A 25,761-nucleotide genomic window follows, 5' to 3' on the forward strand; every position below is an offset into this window, starting at 1 on the left:
TCTCCAGGCGGCCGGGGTGGGGCTTTTGCATAATGTAAATGGAGCCTTCGTTGGGACACCTGGCCCGGGTGTCGCCCCAGGCGGCCCCCAGATCCGGCCCCCCCTACCCTCCCACCGCGAGAGGGCCAGAGCCTCCAAGGGGCCGGGTGAGGCCCGGGGGCGCTGCCGAGGCCGCCGGCAGAGGGCGCCAGCGGCTCCCAGGCCGCTGGACGGGCCGCGGGGCGGAGCGACGGGATCTCGCGAGATTGTCGAGGAGCAGGCGCCGGTGGGCAGCATGGCGGACTCACTGCTGCTGTTTAAGAGGGGTCCTTCTCGCTCCACGTGGCTGCGGGCCCGCAAGGCCCGGCCGCACCTCATCCTCAGCTACCGGCCCCGCCGCCGGCTCGGGAGGCTGCGCTGGCGCAGCCGAAGGCGCTTTCGGCGGCGACTGCTGCAGGCCCAGGCGGCCGGCGTGGACTGGCGGGAGGGTGGCTGCCTGGTGTCGCGTGCGGCGGCGCCCCGGAGGCCCAAGACCGCGGCCCCCAGTCCCCGCCCGGCCGAGGATCCGGCCCCGACTTGTTCCGCGATCCTCCCCATCCCGCCTGTGCGGTCGGCCGGCTCGGGCCGCGCCGTGTTGCTGCTGCCGCTGGGGCAGGTAGGTCGCGCCCGGGGAGCCGGCAGGGCAGAGCGGGAGGGGTAGGGACGCAGCCCCGGGAGCTGCAGGCTGGGAGAGGCCCGTGTCCCCCTGCGGGTTCTTTGGACGCATTCCTCGGGCGGTGGTGCTGGGCAGAGCGTAACAAGGACCCTCCCGAGGGAATTCTAAGTCTTCGGGGCTGGAGGGACTTTAATAGTAATGATAATAATAGGTAGCATTTACCGAGTGCTTAGAAATGTCAGGCTCTAAGTGTTCTAAGTATTTGGGGCATATGAACCCATTTAGTACCCATGCATGCTCTACGGAGTCATTACCGCTAGGAATGTTTACAGAAAGAGAGAGTATAGCTTAGGTAACTTGCCAGAAAGTTATACAGCAGAGGTAGGTAGAGCCAGCAGTCAAACCCTGTCAGCCTGATTGCAGGGCCCCTGACGTTCACCTGAACGTTGGTCTGGGAGGTCCCCCGCAATACAGGAGGGAGGTGAAAACCCAAGAACGGGAGAGACTCGGCAGGCGCTGGACATTTGTAAGAACAGGGAGCCAGGAGTACAGCAGAGCTGAGTTCAGGGGGCCCCCCCTGGGTCAGTGTTCACCAGACTCTCTGTCCCTGTAGCTGCCATAGGATATGATCTTAGGTTAAAAATATTAATATTTTAATCTATTAGTTTAAAATACTAGATAGTCACCTACAAGGTATTCTGTTACTTGGAAATCAGCCTCCTTTTGATGTCTGAGTAGACAGTTAAGATCTTAGAAGTTTTCTGTCATTGGTAGCAGAATCTGTAACCTTATTTCTTCCTTTATTTTTTCTTTCCCTCTAGGGCTTTACTTTTAGCGGGATCTGTCGTGTGACCTGTCTCTATGGCCAGGTGCAGGTGTTTGGTTTTACCATCAGCCAAGGCCAACCTGCCCAAAATGTCTTCTCTACCTATACCCACTGTCGCCTGACTATCAATGCAGTTCATTACTCAGTGCATGAGAAAAGCAAGAAGGAGATGAAAAGGGAAGCCCGAAGTTTGCTCAGATCTTATCTGAACCAAGGTAATGAAAAAAACTGCATGATTTACTAAGGATGTATTATAATAAGGTGAATAATTTTTTTTTTTGGCTGTGCTGCCCGGCATGTGGGATCTTAGTTCCCCGACCAGGGATTGAACCCGTGCCCCCTGCATTGGAAGCGCAGAGTCTAAACCCCTGGACGGCCGGGGAAATCCCAAGGCGAATAATTTTCAGATGCTTACTATGGCCTAGAACTTGTACTCTTTACTGTATCTATTTAAACTCTCACCAGGGTCTTGAGAGTGAAACTATTGTTTTCACGATTTTACAGATGAGAAAAGTTGCCCAAGGCCACACAGCATTTAGGTAGCAAACCTGGATTGACTTCTCCACCCAGGTGTGCTCCTATCATGCAATATGGCCTCCTGAAAAAGTCTCTCAAACATAATTTCTAGTCTCCAAAAGTTTGGAATTTAGCAGAGGAGAGGGAGGTCCTAAAGGGCATAGAGTTTAATGGCGTGCTATTTCTAAGGTAGTTTATATCTCTCTTTACAGATGACAGATACTGTTTGATGAAGAATTTTTCTCCTCTGTGTTCCATTCTGTTGCTGGAACGTCTGAAAACCTCCACTGTGAACTTCATAATCAGCCATCCAGGTTTATCTTACGTTTTCGTACAAGAGGTAGAACCAGTTTTCATTCAGAGTTTTGCTAATTATTTTCACCAAAACAGTCAGATGACTATGTAGGATGCCCCTTTGGAAGATCAGTCTGTCTGTCACATTGTGCTGTAAGTCGTACAGAGTGTGACATGTGTGTAAAGTAAAAGTAGTCAGCATAGAAGGCTATATCGTGAAAATTGTCTCTTCTACCCCCCTTAGCTTCATTCCCCAGAGAAAGTCATCGTTTTCTACTATAGTTGGTTACATGCCTTTTGATATTTCTTCAGTGGTTATCTTTATATTTTTTAAAATGGTTATTTTTATATTTTGATTTACTAACTTGAGACAGTATGAATTTTCTCTAAACTCTGAATGAGAATGAGTAATTTCAGTGTACTTACACTTTATCCCATCTCTCTCTCTTCACCTCCAAATTTTTGCTGCCCTTAGTATTAATTTCCTGAAGTCGGGTCGGTCACTATAATTATCTCCTACGAGCCAGTAGACTGAGTCAACTCTATAGGAACATCAGACAGACTGGGTGTGAGGTGTGAGTGCTTGGGTGCACGGAGACGGGGCGCTGTGGGAGGAGACTTAAATTTGTAGCTTAAAGATGCCTCTTAGACATTCAGCTGGAGATGTCAAGTGGGAGGTTCAGTGTGTGAGTCAAGTTCAGAGAGGAGTTTGGGAATGTAAATTTGGGAGCTTTCAGCAGAAGAGGGTTCTGGAGCCCATGAGACAGGATAGTAACGCCAAGGAGTTGATACAGGTAAAAACGAGAAGGTTCAGGGTCTGAGCCCGGAGCAACAAAGACTGAGCACAGCAGGTGGGCGTGGTTGGGGAGCCGCTGGAGGATGCGGAGGCCCCGCTGTAGCTGATGGTGAGATGAGACCTGAGAAGGGAACTTGGGTGCAGAATCACCATCTGGACAAGAGTGGTTTCATTGCATTGCTGAGGGGGCTGGCCTGACTGGAATGGGGTCAAGACCTGGGGAAGAGTGGAACTCAAGGGTTTAGTAGTAAGGGATTTTGCTTTTAGAGAGTTTAGCTGTTAAAGGGAAGAAAGAAATGAAACAGTGGTGGGAGGAGTGAACGTGAACTAGAGAGTTCTGGTTTTTGTGCAGGTGGATGGAAAACAACCTCGTGATTGAACACAGCAGGTGGGAAAGATCCACAGGAGAGCATGCTGGTGCATGAGGGAGAGGATGGCTGGAGCGAGGTGGGGGATTGGACCTCGAGGGACGGGTTCTGGTGTCTGTGTGGAGGGTTGGCCTTAGGAGCAGAGGCAGTTCCTTCAGAGTGGCCGAAGGCAGTGCCTGGGACAGAGCCAGAGGCAAGGGGAAGGTCTCTACTGATTGCTTCCCCTTACGCTGTGAAATGGTTCAAGGTTATCACCTAGGGAGTAGGAGGGGGTTGGAGGCTGGAAGATATGAAACAAGGGCAGGACAATGAATGGGCTCTTGTGGTCACATAAATTTAATCTAGTACAGAATCCAGCAGCTTGGTCGGAGCCATAGAGAAGGGAATGGAAATCCCTTGTTACCAAGTGAATGTTTCAGATGCCGCGATCAAACTCATTCTTTTTTCATTTATTTTCAGCTTTTGTTTTGTCCCTGCGACTTTCCCAACCAGCACTGTTTATCCTCCTTATGATCTTTGTTGGATAACTTTCCTTTCCACACTTACGCGTTAACACATTCTGGAATTATATTTTCATATAAGGCAAATAGTAAACTTTCACTTATCTCATTTTATAAGATGTACTTGTTCTTCCCTCAGTGATTGAATTTTATAAGATGTACTTGTTCTTCCCTCAGTGATTGATAGTTGAGCAGAGTGTAGAATTACAGGTTCACAGAAGTTTTCCTAGAAACCTTGAAGGACTTGCTCCACTGTTTTCTAGAATCCAGAATACCTACTAGGAATCCTCACCCCAGGCTGATTCTTGCTCCTTTTTTTTTTTTTTTGCGGCATGCAGGCCTCTCACTGTTGTGGCCTCTCCAGTTGCCGAGCACAGGCTCCAGATGCGCAGGCTCAGCGGCCATGGCTCACGGGGCTAGCCGCTCCGCGGCATGTGGGATCCTCCCGGACCGGGGCATGAACCCGTCCGTGTCCCCTGCATCGGCAGGCGGACTCTCAACCACTGCGCCACCAGGGAAGCCCCTTGCTCTTTTTATGATGTCCTTCTCCTCAGGGTTAATGAATTGCATGCAGATGTGATCATGGGTGGGGTCTCTTCCTGGGTCCTCCCTTATTACATCTGAGACCCACTTGCTTCTGCCAGGGCCCTGCTCTCATTCCTCCGGTGGCTTTCCTGTGGTTTCCTGCTACTTCTGCTAGAACGCCATCGGACTTCATGTCTCCACCTTCCACATCCTTTCAACTCTCTTTTTTTAAAGATTCATTTATTATTTGTTTGTTTTTGGCTGCGTCGGGTCTTAGTTGTGGCACGTGGGCGGTTCGTTGTGGTGCACGGGCTTCTATCTAGTTGTGGTGGTGGGTTTTTCTTTTCCTCTCGCTCTCTAGTTGTGGCATGCAGGCTCCAGAGTGCATGGGCTCTGTAGTTTGCGGCACGCGGGCTCTAGTTGAGGCGCGTGAGCTCAGTAGTTGTGGCGTGCTGGCTTAGTTGTCCCACAGCATGTGGACTCTCAGTTCCCGGACCAGGGCTCGAACGCCCATTGCCTGCATTGGAGAGCAGATTCTTTACTACTGGACCACGAGGGGAGTCCCTCCTTTCAACTCTTTGTCTTTTTGCTTGATGTTTTTGGAGACTGTCTTGACTTTATTCCAAATCACCAACCTGTTCTACAGCTGGGGTCTTCGGTTGAATTTTTCTTGTGGCCATCACTCTTAAATTTCCATGCATTTTCTTTTTCTCTGGAATCTCCTGCAGAGGTGGTGGCAGCTTGGTAGTAAGCGTAAGCTATGAAAATAGAGACATGGACGGCTTTGGGAGTCAACAAGACTTACCGAAGGGTTGGATTTGGGGGGTGAGAGAAAGGGAGGGATCAAATTTATCTTTTGTAGCTCACAACTATATGAGGCTTATTAATTTAGAACCGGAGAAAAAGAAGTGTGTCTGTTTTCATCTTTTCTTAAAGTTTACATTGTTACTTTCAGATTCCAACTTTCCAGATTAACTCTGAGTATTTCGCCTTGAAATCTGTCGGCATTAGAAGAGAGAGAAAAAAAACCGGCCTTCGTTTAACCGAGAGTGCCTTTTCAGTCATGGAAGAGCTAGTCAGCATTTCTTGTGGTGAGTAATAGGTACCGATACAGTCTAGCGTTTATCCACCAAAGCCTCAGAGGGTTACTGTTCATGATTAGCGTCCTAAAGAAGATGGCTAATTTTAGGGGTCAATGTTTGTTTCACCTCCAGAAGAAGCAGACGGCTGCCCTGTCATTCTGGTTTGTGGCTCTCAGGACATTGGAAAGTCAACATTTATTAGATACCTGATTAACCAGTTGTTAAATAGGTAAGAGTATTTTTGACATATTGCTAGATTTTTGGCAAGAAGTAGGATTTTTGATTTGAGAAACTAGATGGGAATGCATCCTGACTCCTAAGTAGAGATTATATACAACCCTGCAAAGCCACTCAGCTGAGTGAGGCCGTCTGGTTATACCAGGTTTTGGGGTGAAGTGATGGCGCTCTCAGGTATACCCACCTTCCCTGTCGGTGAGCTCGTGAGAGTTGTCACTTGCTCTCTGAAAACGTATTTGTCCAAATCCAGAGAGTCAGGGTAGGGATAAATTCTGTTGTATTTTAAAAATAAAATGTTAAGACAGGCAAAGTTTTATCCATCTGTTGAGTGGACACTGTGGCCTTGCCTGCGTCCCGTTTTCTCTTTAGTGTCCTTCTTCTGTGTTGGTTGTCGTCTTTGGAGCATTCTGCCTATGAGGCTGCATGGGGAGGATTATGCCTGTGCATCACATAAAATCTTTACAATCTGATTTACCCTTTGGGCACAGTAAAACTTGTTAAGATTTTCTTTCTTTTAAATTTTCAGTATATCCTGCATTGACTATTTGGAATGTGATCTGGGACAGACAGAATTTACTCCACCAGGTTGCATTTCTCTACTTAATGTTACAGAACCGGTTCTAGGTATGTATTATATACTTTTTAAATGTCTTGGTTTTATACAGTGCGAAAGTAATGATACAGAAAGTTCAAAGAGGGCTTCCCTGGTGGTGCAGTGGATAAGAATCCGCCTGCCGATGCAGGGGACACGGGTTCGAGCCCTGGTCCGGGAAGATCCCACATACCATGGAGCCTGTGCGCCACAACTACTGAGCCCGCGCTCTAGAGCCCACGAGCCACAACTATTGAAGCCCGCGCACCTAGAGCCTGTGCTCCGCAACAAGGGAAGCCACCGCAGTGAGAAGCCCGTGCACCGCAACGAAGAGTAGCCCCCGCTCGCGGCAACTGGAGAAAGCCCGCGCACAGCAATGAAGACCCAACATGGCCAAGCAGCCAAGGATAGATAAATAAAATAAATAATAAATCAAAAAAAAAAAGTATTGTTTAAAAAAAAATTTCAAAGCATACAAAAGTATAAAACATAAAAAAAAGAACATTCTCCCCCACTTCCAAACTCATGGTCTTCCCATAACTATTCCTCTAGCCTCAAAAAAACAAAAACAAAAACCCAATAAGACCTTTCTAGGGTTCCATTTTAGTAAGTGGAATTCCCATCCATTTTATTTTATGTAAATTGGAAACACTTTTCAGTAATATTAACATCTTATATAACCCTATACAATGATCTAAATCAAGAAATTGACATTGGGGCTTCCCTGGTGGCGCAGTGGTTGAGAGTCCGCCTGCCGATGCAGGGGACATGGGTTCGTGCCCCGGTCTGGGAGGATCCCACATGCCGCGGAGCAGCTGGGCCCATGAGCCATAACCGCTGAGCCTGCACGTCTGGAGCCTGTGCTCCACAATGCGAGAGGCTGCAGCGGTGAGAGGCCCGCGTACCACAAAAAAAAAGAAAAAAAATTGACATTGATATAATACTATTAACTATTGATATAATACTATTAACTAATCTATAGGTCTTTTTTCAGAATTCATCAGTTATCCTACTAATATCCTTTTTATATTTCAGAATCCAAATCAGAGTCCCACCTTGCCTTTTTTTTTTTTTTGGCTTTGCCTTGAGGCTTTGCAAGATCTCAGTTCCCCAACCAGGGATTGAACTCTGGCCACAGCAGTGAAAGCCTGGAATCCTAACCACTAGGCCACCAGGGAACTCCCACACTGCTTTTTTTAAATACAAAACTATACATAATATGAGATTTATCATTTTAACTATTCATGTGTACAGTTCGGTGGCATTAAATACATTCATAGTGTTGTGTAACCACCACCGCTATCTACCTCCAAAACGTTTTCACTGTCCCAAACTGAAATGCTATACCTGTTAAACAATAGCCCATTCCCCACCCCAGTCCCCCACAGCCCTTAGGTACCGCTAGCCTACTTTCGGTTCCTATGAATTTACCTAATTTAGGCACCTCGATAAGTGGAATCATGCAATATTTGTCCTTCTGTGTCAGGCTTTTTTCACTAAGCATAAAGGTTTTAAGGTCTGTTCATATTGTAGCATATGTCAAAAGTAATTCCTCTTTATGGCTGAAAATTATTCCATTATGTCACATTTTGTTTATCCTTTTAACTGTTGATGGACACTTGGATTGTTTTCATTTTCTGCCTATTGTGATCTTGAACAAAGTAGTTGTGATGTGCAGGCTGTGGAGGAGGGCTTAGTTGCCCCAGGGCATGTGGGATCTTAGTTCTCCAGCCAGGGATGGAACCCGTGTCCCCTGCATTGGAAGGCGGATTCTTAACTACTGGACCACCAGGGAAGTCCCAATTTTTGTTATTTTAATTATGACTTTTCTTGTGGATGTGAAGTGATATCTCTTTTTGGTCTTGATTTGCATTTCCCTAATGACAGTGGAGTTGAGCATCTTTTCATGTGCTTATCGGCCATTTGTACATCTGCTTTGGAGAAATGTCTAGTTTAGTCCTTTGCCCATCTTTTTAATTAATTAATTAATTAGTTTATTTTTGGCTGCGTTGCTGCACGTGGGCTTTCTCTAGTTGCGGCGAGGGTGGGCAGTGCACCGGCGTCTCATTGCAGTGGCTTCTCTTCTTGCGGAGCACGGGCTCTAGGTGCACGGACTTCGGTAGTTGTGGCACGGGGGCTCAGTAGCTGTGGCGCATGGGCTTAGTTGCTCTGTGGCATGTGGGAATCTTCCCGGACCAGGGGTCAAACCTGTGTCCCCTGCGTTGGCAGGTGGATTCTTAACTACTGCGCCACCAGGGAAGTCCCCCTTTGCCCATTTTTGAATTGGGTTCTCTGTTTTTGTTGAATTTAGGAGTTCTTTATATATTCTGGATGTTAATTCCTTACTTCTAGGAATTTTGTCAGTTTTTGCTCTAACACTTAGGTCTTTGATCCATTTTGAGTTAATTTTTGTGTATGATACAAGGGAGGGTCCAACTTTGTTCTTTTGCACATGGATGTCCAGTTTTCCAATATCCATTTGTTGTCCTTCCCCCACTGAGTGATCTTGGCGCCCATGTTGAAAATCATTCTGGACTCTATTCTATTCCTTTGGTTTATGTCTGGTTAGGCCAGCACCACACTTTTAATTACTGTACCCCTGTAGTAGGTTAAAAGTTGGGAAATGTGAGTCCTCCAACTATATTCTTTTTCAAGATTGTTTGGCCTTTTGGGACCCTTTGCAGTTCCATATGAATTTGAGAATAGGCTTTTCCATTTCTGGGGAAAGGCTGTTAGAATTTTGATAGTGATTGTTTTCAGTCTGTAATTTTTTAGGTCTTCTTTAATTTCTTTTTTTTTTTTAATATTTATTTATTTATTTTGGCTGCGCCAGGTCATAGGTCTTAGTTGCGACACACGGGATCTTCCTTGTGGCATGGGGTATCTTTAGTTGCGGCATGCAGACTCTTAGTTGTGGCATGCAGGATCTAGTTCCCCGACCAGGGATTGAACCCAGACCCCCTGCATTGGGAGCACAGAGTCTTACCCACTGGACCACCAGGGAAGTCCCTTTTTTTATAAATTTATTTATTCATTCATTTAATTTAATTTAATTTTTTTTTTTTTTTGGCTGCATTGTGTCTTTGCTTGCACGCCGTTTTTCTCTAGTTGCTGAGAGCTGGGGCTACTCTTTGTTGTGGTGCGCGGGCTTCTCATTGCGGTGGCTTCTCTTGTTGCAGAGCACAGGCTCTAGGCGTGTGGGCTTCAGTAGTTGTGGCACACAGGCTTCAGTAGTTGGGGCTCGCGGGCTCTAGAGCGCAGGCTCAGTAGTTGTGGCGCACGGGCTTAGTTGCTCTGTGGCATGTGGGATCTTCCCGGACCAGGGCTCGAACCCGTGTCCCCTGCATTGGCAGGCGGATTCCTAACCACTGCGCCACCAGGGAAACTCCCTTTTTAATTTCTTTAAGCAGTATTTTACCTCCTTGGTTAGATTTATTCCTAAGGATTTAATTCTTTTAGTTATTGTAAGTGGAATTGCTATTCTAATTTCCTTTTCATATTGCTAGTTGCTGGTGTATAGAAACATAACTGACTTTTGTGTTTTGATCTTATGCCCTGTAACTTTACTGAATTCTTTTATTACCTCTAGTAGCATTCTTGTGAATTCTTTGGGATTTTCTATATATAAGGTCATGTCATCTGTGAATAGAGATAGTTTTATCTCTTCATTTCCAAGTTGGATGCCTTTTATTTCTTTTTCTTGTCTGGTAGCTCTGGCTAGAACCTTTAATACAATGTTGAATAGAAAGTAAACATCATTTTCTTGTTCCTGATCTTGGAGGTAATGCATACAGTCTTTTACCATTAAGCAAAATGTTAGCTGTGGCTTTTTCACTTTACCTCTGTCAGGTTGAAGAAGTTGTCTTCTATTCCTAGTCTGTGGCATGTTTTTTATCATGGAAGGATGTTGGATTTTGTCAAATGCTTTTTCTGTTTCTGTTCAGGTAATTGTGTGACTTTTGTTAAGTTGATTTTTAAAGGAAGCAGACGGTATCACATTAGGTTGCTAGATATATTAGCGATTTAACACGCTTTTAGTCAGTAAGAATTTTTAAATACATTTACTTTATTTTAACAGCTTTCTAAAAAATACGTGTTTAGGTTGGGATAGGGAGGGAGACGTAAGAGGGAGGAGATATGGGGATATCTGTATATGTATAGCTGATTCACTTTGTTATAAAGCAGAAACTAACACACCATTATAAAGCAATTATGCTCCAATAAAGATGTTAAAAAATAATAATAATAATTGTTTAGGGGAGGCCCCTAGTGACCTAGTGTTTAGGATTCCAGGCTTTCACTGCCATGGCCTGGGTTCAGTCCCTGGTCTGGGAACTGAGATCCTGCAAGCCACACAGCGCAGCCAAAAAAAAAAAAAATGGTTTAGACTTAGCTCTTTAGCTGGTTTCATTGTTCCTCTTTTACATTTTCTCTACTTCATTTAATTTTTTTCCCGTTTTTATCCCTTAGTATTTCAGTGGGTATTTCTAAAAGCAAGGACACTGCTGTGAAATCATAATTCAACCGCCAGAATCAGGGCAGTAACATTGCTACAGTGTGGTTACTCGATTTTGTCCACTGTTCCAGTCATCTGTGTAGGCCCAGTGTGTACTCACAAACCTTTAGTCCCCTTTAGTCTGGAACAGTTCCTCCGGCTTTTCTTATCTTTTATGACCTTGACAATTCGAAGGGTACGTTTGTAGGCTCCCCCGTGGTTTGATTTAGAAGTGACGCTGTTCTCCATATGTCATATCAACATGCTGTCAGTTTGTCCTGTTGCCAGACATGTTAGCTTTGATCAGCTGGTTAAGATAGTGTTTGCCAGGGTTTTCCACTCTAACTAGGTGTGCTATTTTTATCTTCTTCTGGGTGTCATTTCTTCTAGATCCTCTCCGTGGACAGAGTTAGGGAATATGCATATGCTTAAACCCACGCATGTCATGTATGTATGTATATAATGTGTGTGTGTGCACATATATGTACACACACATATTTCTGTGTCTTTCTGTATCTGTCTGTTTATTAAGAGCCATGAGTTTGCACTGATCATTCTTTCTTTTTTGGCCACGCCACGTGGCTTGCAGGATTTTAGTTCCCCGACCAGGGATCGGACCTGGGCCCCCTGCAGTGGAAGCGTGGAGTCCTAACCACTGGACCGCCAGGGAGTTCCCTGCACTGATCATTCCGATTCTAATCTAGCACCCAGGGTTCATTCTAGGTAGCCTTCCCCCTTCCATATTTATAAGTTCCTTCTCTGATGGTAAGAACCCTGGCTGCCGTTATTCTCAGTATATTTACATATTTGCTCATTCCCCTTGTATTGGCTCAGTCCCTCGACTACGCAGGCCACCCTCTCTGTTGTGGGCTGCCCCGAATCCCCTGGCCCCGACCTGGAGGGGAGCCTCGCCAGCTCTTTCCCAGGTGGCCTCGCCCCAACCGCATTGACCAAGGCCCTTGCCCCGCCAACTGTGTTGCGACGTCATCCTGGCCACCTGTCTGCTGTGGGCGCTGGCCCCAGCCAGAGGGGATGGACAGACTGCTGTTGTGATTAGGGAGTATGAGCTCTGGAGCTGGACCACCTGAGTTCAAGTCCAGCTGATTTCTACTAGCTGTGTGACCTTGGTCAGGTTAATCTCTTTCTCAATTTCCTTGTCTGTAAAAATGGGGAAAAGTAATGCTTCCTGTCTCACAGGGTGTTTATGAAAACTAGAGACTGTGTGTGTAGCATACGTAGGACACAGTACTGTAGTCCAACAGGTGACTGCTGCTGTTATTAATCGTCGTTTCCTTAGTGTGTAAGCCCTGTAGGGATGTTTGTTCAGTTCACAGAAATGTCCTAAGTATCTAGGACAATGCCCAGCATTCAGTAGGTGTTCAGTAAATGTTTGTTGAGTGAGTGGCTGTATTAGGACTTAGTTGGGGTTAACTGTATACGTAATCGTGAGCGTGTCTTTGTATGAAGTTGAAAGCTTAGACTTCCGAAAGTAGGAGCACAGCTATTCCTAGTGGTAGGACGGGCTCGGATTTCCTGAGGAGCTTCGTCAGTGACAATGGCTGGACCAAAACCCTCGCCGCCTCTTAGGTTCTCCCGGATCGATGATGCTCATCTTTATCGTCTTAGGACCACCTTTCACCCACCAGAGGACACCCCAGAAAATGGTCTATTATGGGAAGCCTTCTTGTAAAAACAGCTTTGAAAATTATATTGAGATAATAAAGTATGTGTTCAGCTCCTACAAGAGAGAGTCCCCTCTTATCGTCAACACGATGGGCTGGGTGGCAGGTAAGCCCGCCGAGGCGCGTGGGTTGGACGGGAGGGTTGGGCAGTGGGGATAAGTGCGTGGCTTCCAGACATTAGTGCCGAAGCCTGGTTTTGGGGCAATTCCTTGTCTCAGAAGCAGTCCAGCTTGTTGTAGGAGTGCGTCGCCTCTCTGTGCGCTAACTGTGCTCCCGTGGTCTCCTTCCTCGTAGACCAGGGTCTCCTGCTTCTTATTGACCTGATCCGACTGCTGTCTCCCAGCCACGTCGTTCAGTTCAGCTCCGACCGGGGTAGGTACATGCCAGACCTCAGCCCAAGCTACGTGGACAACATGGACGGCTTGTACACAAAGAGCACGTCCAAAGTCAGAAACAGAGGATTCCACCTGGCAGAATTTGCAGACAGTTTAGAATTTGCTGACGAAGAAAAGGAGAATCCACTTCTGTTTACTGGATACAAACTGATGTCCGTTAAGTCGGAGTTTGTGTCTGGAAAAACTCCAAGAAATAGGTAAGCAAAGCATCATGGCTGGAGAAGTTAGTTTTCTTCAGCCTTACAAGGCCTTCTGTCCTCAATTCCTTCAAAGGAATAGTCCTCTAAAATTTTTCAGATCTCTGTCACAGCTATCTGTTTATGAAGGAGAGTCAGTTATTTTCTGAATGTTACTTTCCCAGTGGAAACATCCAGAATTGGCTTCCAGGTCTGCTTGCCAGGGCCTTTGACTTGAAGGGTTTCCAGGGGGTTTATGAAAGGGCAGGGTCTGCAGCTGCTAAGGTTGGAACGTGGGCTGTGTGCGTAGAATCTGTGTGATGTCTCTAGTGGGAGGTGGGCCTGTAAGGTTAAATCTCTGTTTACCTCGTTGTGATTTACTTTTCAGAGAATCACATAACAAAGTCCTTCGCGAGTTGGCAGTGCTGAGTTACCTTGGCCAGCTGCAGCCCCCAGTGCCAAAGCCACTGTGTCCCTTACATGGTCTGACACCCTATCAGGTGATCTGAACTCTTGGAATTGTCTTTATTTGGGTTACTTAAACACGCCTATGCCTGTGTGCCAAGAGCACTTTGACCACTTCATAGCGCCTCACTCATTTAGTCCTCAGGGCAGCCCTATGGTGTAGATTTGGTGACTGTCCCCGCTTTACAGATGGGAGCTGAGTGATCCAGTGTGAGTGGCACAGCTGGCCACAGACCCAGGCAGCCCAGCTCCAGAGCCGAGCTCTTCACTGCTGTGCTGGGCCTGACTCTGGTTCCATCCTGGCTAAGAATGTTCTACTAATACCAGAGGTGGCGCTGGGATTACACCCTGGCAGCCCATCTCCGCCCTTGCACTGACTGGCTGGGTGCAACTTGGGCTCTCAGCTGGGAACAGCGGTGCCAGACCTCGCAGAACGCTTGTGCAGATTTCACGAGTGCTCACAGCAGGACCTGGCACCCGGAGAACACTCTTAAACTGTTTCACGTATCGTCGCAAGTAGATTCTGGCACTAGGGTATATGCATCTTGGATTCCAACCTCTGAAGAAATTCATTTGGGAAGAAACCACCATAACATTAGGATTCCAAATGATGACAGAATAAAACAGCAACAGGTAGCATTTCTAAGTGCTCACCCTGTGCTGTGCTCTCTTCTAAGCCTGGGTTAACTCCTTTACTCACCGAGGTGCTGTTATTATCCCCACTTTACAGACGGCAGAACTGAGGCCAGGGGCACTGAGTCAGCTTGCCCAAAGGCCCATAGTAAAAGTTTGGGCCGGGACTGGCGCCCAGGCGGCCTGACTCTAGAGCCCAGGGTACTCAGCTCTGCTGTGTGGCCTGTGCAGTGCTGAGCACCCGCTGTGCCACGCGCTCTGCCGAGCACATTACCTGGGGTGGCAGCCTGCCGGGGAGGTGCTGTTATAGACCCCGCTTACAGTGTAGAAAACTGGGCACAGCCAGGTAGACACACTGGCCTGAGGTTGCACAGGCAGGGGCTGTGACCTGGGGGGCAAGGATGTGTTTCCTGAGCCTGATGGAGAGATTGGCTCCAGGCTTCCAAGTCATCTCCACTGAAGAACCTAAGGCAGTTGGTTTATTGGAGTTTTGGTTGATTTACTGCAATTTACTCACTTGGTGATGCTCTATAACTGAACCTGCCAGTAATTTAAACAGCCTTTTGTTACAAATTCACATTTGTTTTTTAAACAATTTTTAAAAAATTTTATTTATTTGGCTATATTAGGTCTTCGTTGCTGCGCAGGCTTTTCTCTGCTTGCGGTGAGCGGGGGCTACTCGTCATTGCCGTGTGTGGGCTTCTCGTTGTGGTGGCTTCTTTTGTTGCAGAGCACAGGCTCTAGGTGCACTGACTTCAGTAGTTATGGCAGTCATTCTTAATGACTGCGCCACCAGGGAAGTCCCCAGAAAAGCATTTTGTTATACATATTATTTAGGCTTCAAAAACAAATGTGAGGGGGACTTCCCTGGTGGCACAGTGGTTAAGAATCCGCCTGCCAATGCAGGGGACACAAGTTCGAGCCCTGGTCCAGGTAGATCCCACATGCCGCGGAGCAACTAAGCCCGCGAGCCACAACTACTGAACCCGCGTGCCACAACTACTGAAGCCCAAGTGCCTAGCGCCCGCGCACCGCAACGAAGAGTAGCCCCCACTCCTTGCAACTAGAGAAAGCCCACGTGCAGCAACAAAGACCCAACGCAGTCAAAAATAAAATTAAAAAAAAAAGTTTTTCTACTTTAAAAGTTTGAAATTACCCAGAAAGTTACACGTTAAAAGTAATTATTTACCTCGTGCTCCGGAAATGCAATCCATTTTTCTTATTGCAATAATTAAATTAGGGAGTGAATGGAGGCTTTTTCTCGCTGAATGGATTTTTACTTTCTCCCATCAGGAGACCTCAGTGAGGGGTTTTCATAGTCTCCCTCCATCAACTTCAGCTCATGTAGGATGTCTCCAAACTTGCATCTCATTGTGTCTCTGTAGACAAAGTTCCAGGCATTCAGTTTAGATTTCTAGCAGGTATTGCTGGTATACAGGAGCTTGGTTTTAGTTTCCTAGGTTCTCTGTATTAGAACGGTGAAGCACTAAACAAATGCTGGTTGGTGTTTGCATTCTGTTTAGATATTTCTTGGGAGGTGGTTTGGCAGATAGAACTTCAGATAGCTGGTGAGTCGACTTGTAAAAATTAAAAGTAGTCTTTCAAGTAGAATTCATAGAGGGGGATGCACATGTATCTTTCAGGTACCTTTCAATGCCGTGGCACTCCGGATTATCCACGCTGACGTCGCTCCTACCCACATATTATACGCTGTGAATGCCAGCTGGGTTGGGCTTTGCAAGATCCTGGATGATGTCAGAGGATACACAAGTGGGCCCATCCTGCTTGCCCAGACGCCCATCTGTGATTGTTTGGGGTTTGGTGAGTCTGAGAGGGACACTGTCTGTAAACCTACTGAAACTGACCCTCTTCTTAACTGTCGATGGCTGGGCTTGACCTTGTCGCCGTCACTTGGCTGGAGTGGCCAGAGAGCTTAGCTTCTCTGTCTTCTGTATAGCGGGCTCTGCGGGCTGGAGGGCAGGAAAGAAGCGGTTCTTTCTCTGCTTCTCCTCCAAGATTCCTAAGGGCCTGGTCACGGCCTCCTTCTCATCTGACATGTTTTCCGTGGGCCCTCCCACCCACTGCTGGGGCTCTGAGTCCAGCTTAGGCTGACGTCCGTGGGGTCTCTCCAGCACAACGGTGCATCAGAGCTCCAAGCCCACGTGACCACGGCACTTCTCCGCTTGGATGTCTCACTGGCACCTAAGACTTGGGTCCCAAACTGAGTCCTGATAGGTCCTTCTACCCCTTCCCTGATGTTCTCCCCAGATCTCCTCCTCCTAGCCCGCACCATCCCCAGTTCCCAGGCCATGAACAGTCCTTTGAAGATTTACTCTGGTGTTTGGGTCAGGCCCCTGGGTCCTCCTTGGCACCCCCTTGCTTTCATTCTCCACATCCAGCCCACTCGCAGGCCTGGTGGTTTCGTTTTCAGAAAGTCAGACTCCTCCATCTCACCTCTTCTCACCACGCCCGTCTCATTTCTTGCCCTGGACTAGTGGAAAAGCTGTGTAACTGGACTCCCCACGGTCAGGGGTGATCTGAGCACATACGAGATCACACCGCATCCTGGTGCGTCCCTTCGCACAGGTCCAGCATGTGGACCCAGCCTCGTGGTGCCTGGCAGCCTTGGGTCCCTGCGTCCCTCACCAAACCTGCCTCACGTGATCGTCCCCCGGCTCACTGAGATCAGTAACTGTCAGTGTATACTTCTGGAAGGGGGCTGGGCCTACACACCTCAAGATTAGCAAAACCCTTAGTTAATGTGTTCTTGATTTATACAACACTGAACTTCTCGAAAGCATTTCCACAGAACTCGTATGCTTTAGTACAGACGGTAAAGAAGGGATTGGTGGTGGGGAGAGGCTGAGTCATCTTTGCGTTCCCCACTGGTGGCTTTCTCCCTGGCCCAGGTGCACCTTAGTTAAGACAGTGTAGGACTTGGGTTTCTCACAGCTGAACAAGGAGAAGGGTACCAAGAGTCTTCAGATATTCAAATATGCCACTTGGTATTTTTAAAGCAAAACACAGTTGAACTTGAAACTCTTATTTTAAAAGCCATTCTACAATTCTGAGTGGTTGGGAAGTTTGATATCTTCCAGAAAGGGTGATTTTTGTGTGTTTTGTGTGCTTTCGAGGAATTTGTAGAGGGATCGACATGGAGAAGAGGCTTTACCACATCCTCACTCCTGTGCCCCCGGAAGAGCTAAGAAACGTGAACTGTCTGCTGGTTGGAACCATTTCCATTCCACAGTGTGTTCTCAAGAGCCAGGTGAGTATGGCCCCCGGGGGCAGCCCTGGAGCTCACTGGCCGTGTCCACAGTAGAGAGTGGGGGCCTGAAGTCGGGGCGAGAGTCACGGGGGAGCAGGTTATTGTCTGGGAAGCTCACACCCCGTGGTGGTGTGTCAGCGTGGCCTAAAGGTCTGGGGCCCAGAGTCGCCATCACGCACGGCCAGGAGCCCCGTGGTGGAGCCGTCATTGCAGACGTGCGTGTGGGAGAAAAGAGCAGAGGTGGCATCCCCATGATGAGCCCTCCCTGAAGACAGTCTTCAGGGGTCCCCGTGGGAAGGCCATGGAGGGTCACGTTGGCCAAGGGCATCCGTGTGGCCCCAAACCAAATGGCAGGACCTGCAGGCAGCTGGGGAGGCACCAGTGTCCCCCTCCCCACCGGCTTGTTCTGCCCGTTTGAGAGAGAAGTCCCCACCCCCATTCTCATGCTGTTTGATGTGTTTGTGGGGTTGAATTGTAAGTGGGCCCTTCCAGGGGAGCGGAGCCGAGTGTCTTAGGAGTGAGAGGACCTTCCTCAGACTCTCACTTTTAACACTGTCTTCCGTCTTGGCTGGATTTGAAGTATTTTCTCTGTGTTTCCATTTCAGCGTGGGCTCGAAGGGACGATACCTTACATCACAACAGATTATAATTTTAAACTTCCTGGAGCATCAGAGAAAATTGGAGCAAGAGAAATTGAGGAAACACGTAAAGAGAAAGTGCACCCCAAACCTAAATTCTATCGAAAAACAAACTGATCCTGATGTTCTTAATAAGGGAAGGACCTTTTCTTCCGAGAGCTTGACTGTCTCCAGGCTGGCACCAGCGGACTGATGGGGTTCTGTGGCCACGAACGGAACGGCGCGCTTACGTAGCAAATGGTGCAGTGTTTTCTGCATAACTCGTGGATATGTTTAGAGTACATTTAAGTCTGTTCTTAAGTCGACATGACCTAGAGGTTTGCCCTGGTCTTCTGTTTTGTTTTCTAAGGGAGTAAAGCAGCAGGGAAAAGTTTGTGCGCCATTGAAACAGAAAGAACATGGTAGATTCCTCGTAACGTTTTTGCAGGACCTGGTTGTTGGCATCTGGATAAAAATAGAGTAATGGGAGCCACAGAAACATCCCAAGGAGGAAGGCAGTCTGGCCAGCAGGATGGAGGGCATAGCGGAATGTGGTGGCGCCCTGTGGTCCTTCCCCCCGGGGCGGGGGGCGCTCCCATCCCTGCGCGTTGGATGCTCTCCAACCCCGTCCATGCGTGTGGGCCAAGGGTTAAGCCTCTGTTTGGTCTGCTAAAGTTAATCAATGTTTCAGAGATAAAAGTTTGACTCCAGAGCCCTTCTTCTTCTTCCTTTTTAAAATCTGATGCTGAAAAATTTTATGCTGAAAAAATGCTCTCAAATCCAGGAAGCCTGTCTTGGGGCCTCTTTAAAACCAGATTTGTCCTAATTGACTTCACATCTGAGATTAAAAACGCACAGTGGGCAGAGCCGGACACTAGGCTGTTTGGAAGAAGGACCGGGGGAGCAGCTCAAGCTCTTGGGCTCGGTGGCTGGACCTGAACTCTGTGTCGGTGATGGTGCTGTTCTCCCAGGGGGCTTTGGGGCCAACGATGGAACTCCATCTTCTCCCTGGTGGTCAGGATTCTTTAACCTCCCAGGTTGGAAGTGGTTTTGGTAAACAATCCGGACAGCCAGGTCAGGTCACCATTTCTGCGTTTAGGATGCTGAGGTAGCCTTTCAAACTGGTGTTGTGAATTCCAGCTTCCTAGCAGAATGTATTGAAGGACAGCTATTAGGATGTGTGGGTTTTAATGTTTACATTCATTTAAACCGTTGACTGTCATTGTCTTAAGTACTCACGTGGCTTCTCATCTCATCTTGTAGAGCCCTTGTCACCGTCCAGGATCAGGTGTGATACCCTAGAGACCATTTAATGTCTAGCTTCCTTTTTTTTTTTTTTTTTTTTTTTGCAGTGGGAACCATTTAATCTGCATACAGAGACTTGTATTTACTGTGATTCTTTCTACCAGAGGAACAAAGGGGGCCCTGCAGGAAGGGCTTCTTTTTTAAAAAAAATTTATTTTTTTTTTATACAGCAGGTTTTCATTAGTTATCCATTTTATACATATTAGTGTATACATGTCAATCCCAATCGCTCAGTTCATCCCACCCCCCCCAACCCTAATGTCTAGCTTCTTAGTTGCTTCTTATTTATATCTAAATTTAACTTGTACATGGTTTTCTTTCTTGGCCTTGCAAAGACTATTGACAGACAATCCACCATCAACTTTTTGCCTCCTTCCCAAGTTCCTGTACCTTTACAATAATACTGTAGGTCTTTAGCAGCAAGTGGTGGCCTGTCATTTGCGTTTTCATTAAATCCAGGCTCGCTTTTAGCCTGTTGCCTGCTGACCATTAAGGCTGCGGGCTTCAGTCCCCATCGGTAAAGAAAACAAACGTTGCCGCTAGAGGGAGCTGTCAGCCATTGGTCAGCTGGCCATACGGAGGCTGGAGATGGCCTGGCCGAGGAGCCCACCTAGGCCTCTGTCAGCATCCAGAGATGCTGGAGACAGGGCGCTGTGGTCAGCTCCAGGTGTGCCAGTCAGACTGGCAACGGTGCATCCACCTGGTGTGTTTGATTATCAGTGGCGATGGTTTGGGCTTTCTGTCATTTCCACTGTCTGTGATGGCTCAGGATGGGTAGCGAGAGTTCTGCGTTGGAGATACTCTTAACAAAAACTCAGTCATTTCTGTGTGTGATTTTTAAAGCAGTACATGCTTATTTTAAGAAAATTAAAGGAATATATGACTTAGAACAAGAACCCTTAGTCACTGATTTTGTGGTTCTTGAAAATCAGCTCTCAGATAGATCTGTTTCCAGGACAGGTAGACATGAAAATGAAAAGATTCTCCAAGTCTAGGGTTGATTTTATTTTGTGAAGACAGGTAGTTCTGTTTCCATCTGTCCCCCGATAGGCGTTGGGGGCAGACACCACTGTATCCTCTGAGGCCCCAGATTAGAACTGAGGACCTAGGAAAGGGGAGACGGGTCGGTGAACTGCCTCTTAAGGCGCCTTGGTGTTTGAAAAATCGGATCCTGGAAGTAGCTGGCCAGAGAGGACATGGGGGTGGTGGGGTCCCGGCTGCCGCTCCTGGGGTCCCTGTGACAGGCGGGTCCTCACCCTTCTGGGCACTCAGGTTTCTGCCCGACAGACGGCGAGAGGACCGAGGGACGTGGGACGGTGACTATTAAAGCGTCTGGTAGTTGTTTCCCTTAGATTTGGTTGAGGCCATGTCGTGGTTAAGGCAGCAGGCTTTGATGTTGGAGCTCTGAGTTCACCTTCTGGCTGGGCCACTGGCTAGCAGTGTAGCTCTGAGGGCATATTTAACCTGAGCCTGTGTCCTCTAAGATGGGCGGATAGCGCTTCCCTCGGGGCCCCTGCGTGAGGAGGGCGAGAGGCGTGTCTACAGCAGGCGAAGCAGTAACTCTTAGCATGCGGCCTGTCTCTAAGGGTTGTAAATCCAGAAGGCAGGACCACGATCGTATCCCTCACAGTCACACTGGGACAAAGCAGAAACTGTCGGCACCGGAAACCATCTTACCCGGCGGTCCCCGGGCAGGTTTCCCTTAACAGCGTTCTTCCTGCTGTGGGTCCTGCCCAGGGCTCCGGAGAGGAAGGTCCCAGGGCTTCCACCGATCACTCACTCCTGGGAGTTTCTCATAAACCCTGCTAACTGCTTTTAAAATTGTGTGACCAGTTCACCCATGTAGGAAATGATCCTGAAGTCCACCACCGTGGAATCCCTGTGGATGCTGTGATGCTGTCTCGTCCAGTATTTTTCTAAAACGCACGTGTGTGTTTGTTTTATAAAACTGGTGTTCAACTGTATGTGTGGTTTCTATCCAGCTCTTTTCACTTAATATGTGAACTTCTGTATCATTAAATATTTTTGAGAATGTGAATTTAATTGTGTGATTTTGTTACGTACGTAGATAGACCATTTTATTCTCGGAATTTATTTAAATGTTTAGGAGAAGTTATGGGGAAAACATCGAAAGGGGGTAGTGAAATCTGGGCGCCATAGTGGGGAAGACAGGAAACCCCAGCAAGTGCCCTGCACCTTTTCTCTGTTTCAGTATTGAGCGGGATAAACTCCAGTGGGAGTTCATCTTCATTTTTCCTTTTGGGCCCATGTATGTAAGTTAAATGGTTTCTGGACTGTCTTTGAGAGTATATTAGCAGGGAAAAGAATTTTGCTCCCAGAAGAGTTCAAATAGAAAGAAAGCTAGCCAGCAAGCCGGGGGTCTGTGTCTGTAACCGCCTCTCCGAGAGCGAGAGCTCAGCCCCTCGGCCCTCGCTCCCAGGGTGGGGCCTGGTAGAGGCAACGAGACTTGGCTGACAGGCCAAGCCTGAACAGTGGCTAAAATAAATATGGGGGCCATCTGTGCAGTAGGGGAAGAGCCACGTGAGGTAGGGCCTCCAGAAAGCCTTGGCTGAGTTAAAGTTATTTCCAGGGCTTTGCCAGGAAAAGAATGGGGCAGAGGGTGGGCCGCGGGGTGAGGGAGCAGTCTGAAAGGAGCCGCACTTGGAGTTGAGGGGCAGCAGGTCCAATCTGGAGATCCCGGGAGCTGAGTAAGCAGTCTTGGGAATCGGCAAACAGCCGAGCCAGGCAGACAATGTGTTGGGCTGGGAAGCCAAGGGTTGCCATGGCGACTGGCCCCGATGCTGCTGTGCTGCTCAGTGGACTGTGGCTTGGGTTTTTCTAATGCTTCGGACCTGGGCTTGTCTCTGGGCTGTGAATGTCGGCCGGGCAGGAGGAAGCCACCAAACTTGCAGGCTTCCTCCTGACCAAGGAGTCCAGCGGGGGGCTGCTGCTGGCTGTTGGCATTGCAGAGACGAGGGTCTTCGTGGCACTGCTTTCTGGGAAAGGAGGGAAGGCACCCTCTGAGGCAGCCAGCGGTGTGAGAAGTGCGTGCCAGGGAGCATATGGCTACTTGGGGATGGAAAATCCAAGGGGAGGAAACCACCAGCAAGGAAACAGTGCAAACCGCGGCCACAGAGTCCATACGTTAAGATATACAGCGCCCAGGGGGCCTGTGTCGGAGAAGAGAATTGGCAGGGCTGAGAGCTCGGTGGTTTTCTGTGCAGACGATTCAGCTGGAGAAATTAAGGTTGGGGCTGAGTCTGGGAGAAGGCCTCCAGTGTTGGGACTGCAGCTGGGCAGAGAGGGACAGGGACTGTGGGTCGAGCACGTGGCTCAAGGGCCAGGCAAGGTGCCACCACCCCAGAGGTCAAACATGAATTCAGTCCTGACAAAATACGGGTCTCCACCTCGCGGCTGGCTCAGCCTTCGTCCAGGAAGCGGTGAGTATGTTTTCTTCCTCTTCGGTCCAGAAAGGAGGGTGGACGGCAGAGTGAGAAGAGGAGATTTTGTGGGTCTTGGAGGGGCCGCTTGCTGAATTCGCCTGGGCCCTTTAAGAACCCCTCCTGCAGGCTGGCCACATTTTCTCCTTCACAGTGATTTAATGAATTTGAGAGCGTGGAAGACAGGGGTCGCCCGGTGAGCGTTAGCCATCATCTCTGATCTAGGTGCAGATGGTGTCCTGTCTTCTGAGAAGGCAGAGGAAGGAGGCTTTCGGTTTCAGCCTTCCAAGCCCTGAAAGAAGAAAGAACAGGGTCCCGTGTGAAGAGCTATTCCCCTGGCAGCTGCAGCGGAGGGGCCAGTGGCGGGGTCGGGGGTGGGGGGAAGCTGCTCCCCAGCTTCCTCTCCTGCGAGGTGGAAGGTCGGGGGGGAAAGGGGTCCCTAGACCTTGAAACCTTCAGTTTTGTGCATTAAAGTTGTGTCCCCCTCGCCAGGATGGTCAGGGATAGGTTCCCAACCGTGCCTTTGTACCTCTCTCAAGAAGGGCTGTGAAATTCCTCCTAAACCGTCTATATTTGTAAGTTCACTTTTGATTCGTGCCATGACGCGTTTTGGCAGAGGGGGTCAGGAATGGCGTTCATGGAATCAAACAGCCTTCCAGCGCCCCAGAATCAGAGCCCTGGCCTGGAAAACACCCCATTCCTGGCCAGAGAGGAACGGCCTGAGGGTGTGTTAGCCACTGACCCCTCTGCGCTCCCATAAGAGCCCTCATTCCGACCTTCATCTGTCTCCCCCTCCCCCCCAGCCCCACGGTTGGCCCAAGACAGATTTAGGAAGCAGTGAGTCACACAGAACTCCTAGCACCCACCCAGGCCTCACTGCAGGGTTGTCTCCACCCCAGGAAGGGTCTGAGCTGCTGGTGTAGCCCTCCTCTGGCTCACACCCCAAGTGAAGCTTAACTACCACGCTGGGGTCTCCGCCTTGAGTGGCCAGAGAGTAAGACGAACGTGTGCCATTCACTTTAGCGGGCCTGTCACCCTAATACACGAACCCCAGTGACCTATGTCCAGTTAACTCAAGGTCCATCACTGCTCACTCGCCCCGGGGAGATTGTTTCCAGGCTTGGGTGAAATATGGGCTCTAGGCCTTTTGGGGGGGGTCCCCAAAATCATGGCTGCCACATGGACATCAGAGAATGGCCATCTGTGCTGCTTCAGCCTGATTGTGTCATTTAAAAAATTTTGGGGGGGCCACACCATGCGGCTTGTGGGATCTTAGTTCCCTGACCAGGGATCGAACCCTGGCCCATGGCAGTGGAAGTGCAGAGTCCTCACCATTGGACAACCGGGGAATTCCCTGATTGTGTCTTTAAGCCCTTTATTATTATTTTTCTTTCTTTCTTCCTTTCTTTTTTTCTTTTCTTTGACAGTAAAAGGACAACTAGTGGGAAATCCCTGCGGTCCAGTGGCTAAGACTCTGCACTTTCACTGCTGAGGGACCAGGTTCAATCCCTGGTCGGGGAACTAAGATTCCACAAGCCTCGCTGCTCAGCCAAAAAAAAAAACTAGTTTTGCTTTTGCTGTATTTCCAAGTTTTAAAGTTTAATAAGCTTCAGTGTGTCATAGTTCCTCATGTAATCAATGTCCAAATAGTTACTGAACACATTAATCACTGGGCATTGGGCCAGGGGCTGGGGAGATGGCCGGGAGCAAGATACACGCCCATCCTTCTAGAATCTCACTAATGAGTGACACGGACGTGTCAGCAGGAAATTGAAAAGTAGTTTGATGTGTGTTAAATAGAGCAATTGCGGGTTGGTGGGTTCACACGTAAGATTCCTCTTACGACACCACCAATCTTGGGGATTTTCTGAAGTGACATCACCTGAAGGATAAACTGGAGTCAGCTGGGTAAAGAGTAGGGGTAGAAAGGTAATTTCAGGAAGAGAGGAAAACAGGGGCTAGAAACGGCATTTCGTGCAGCCTGACTGGGACAGTCAGTGGGATGACTGAGGGGTGGGAGAGCGTTGTAGGAGCTGCTGGAGGGGAGAGCTCTAAAGAGACGGGGCAGAGGTCAATCCGTAGAGAGGATGGTCGAGCATCTTGCGGACTTCAGATTTCATCCTTGGGGTGATGAGCATTTAAGCATTTTTAGCAGGGTAGGTAGCATTTTCTGACTTGCATTTTAAGAAAATCCTTTTCGATAGCAGTTTGGAGAGTGGGTTTGGGGGGGTTTGAGAAGGAGAAAATGGCAAATAAAGAGCCGAAGAATCAGGAGGCTTTTACAACAATGCAGGTGAAAGGTGATTGTTTAAGCCCTTTAAATTAGCATATGAATATATATATACATATGCACACACATGTATGCCTGTGCTTACTTTGTTCTGCTTATACAAATAATACATTTTCATTCTCAAACAGTACACAAATAATGAAGATACAAGTCCTGATTTTCTGTTATTTCCAGTTGCATTTCAGATTTTTTTCTATGAATATGTACACAGTGCACATACCTAAATATGTGTCTATGTAAAAATGTTGAAATGAAATTGAAGAAAATATTCATTTTTGCAATTGCTTTTGCCAATTAATACTATATTTTGGACATTAAAAATGCCAATACATGAAAATCTACCTCCTTCTTTTTAATGGCTTCATGGTTCATATGGATATACCTTACTTTTTTTTTTTTTTAATAAATTTATTTATTTATTGGCTACGTTGGGTCTTCGTTGCGGTGCACGGGCTTTCTCTAGTTGTGGTGAGCGGGGGCTACTCTTTGCTGCAGAGCAGAGGCTCTAGGAGTGCTGGCTTCAGTAGTTGTGGCGCATGGGCTCAGTAGTTGTGGCTCGTGGGCTCTAGAGCACAGGCTCAGTAGTTGTCGCGCACTGGCTTAGTTGCTCCGTGGCATGTAGGAT

General features: G+C 48.1%; 1 protein-coding gene across 1 annotated transcript; it reads left to right on the forward strand.

Moving 5' to 3' along the window:
• Nucleotides 1-274: 274 nt before the first annotated feature.
• On the forward strand, nucleotides 275-21,444 carry NOL9 (nucleolar protein 9). The gene is made up of 12 exons (XM_029229812.1): nucleotides 275-634; nucleotides 1,456-1,675; nucleotides 2,189-2,316; nucleotides 5,415-5,550; nucleotides 5,674-5,770; nucleotides 6,305-6,402; nucleotides 12,492-12,653; nucleotides 12,842-13,139; nucleotides 13,507-13,618; nucleotides 15,860-16,037; nucleotides 17,351-17,484; nucleotides 18,090-21,444. Exons 1-12 carry the CDS (start codon nucleotides 275-277, stop codon nucleotides 18,237-18,239), a joined length of 2,073 nt encoding a protein of 690 aa, XP_029085645.1. The 3' UTR covers nucleotides 18,240-21,444.
• The last annotated feature ends 4,317 nt before the right edge of the window (nucleotides 21,445-25,761 follow it).

Source organism: Monodon monoceros, unplaced genomic scaffold, assembly GCF_005190385.1.
Source record: "Monodon monoceros isolate NGI ecotype Baffin Bay Population unplaced genomic scaffold, NGI_Narwhal_1 Super_Scaffold_18, whole genome shotgun sequence".
Classification (NCBI taxonomy): domain Eukaryota; kingdom Metazoa; phylum Chordata; class Mammalia; order Artiodactyla; family Monodontidae; genus Monodon; species Monodon monoceros.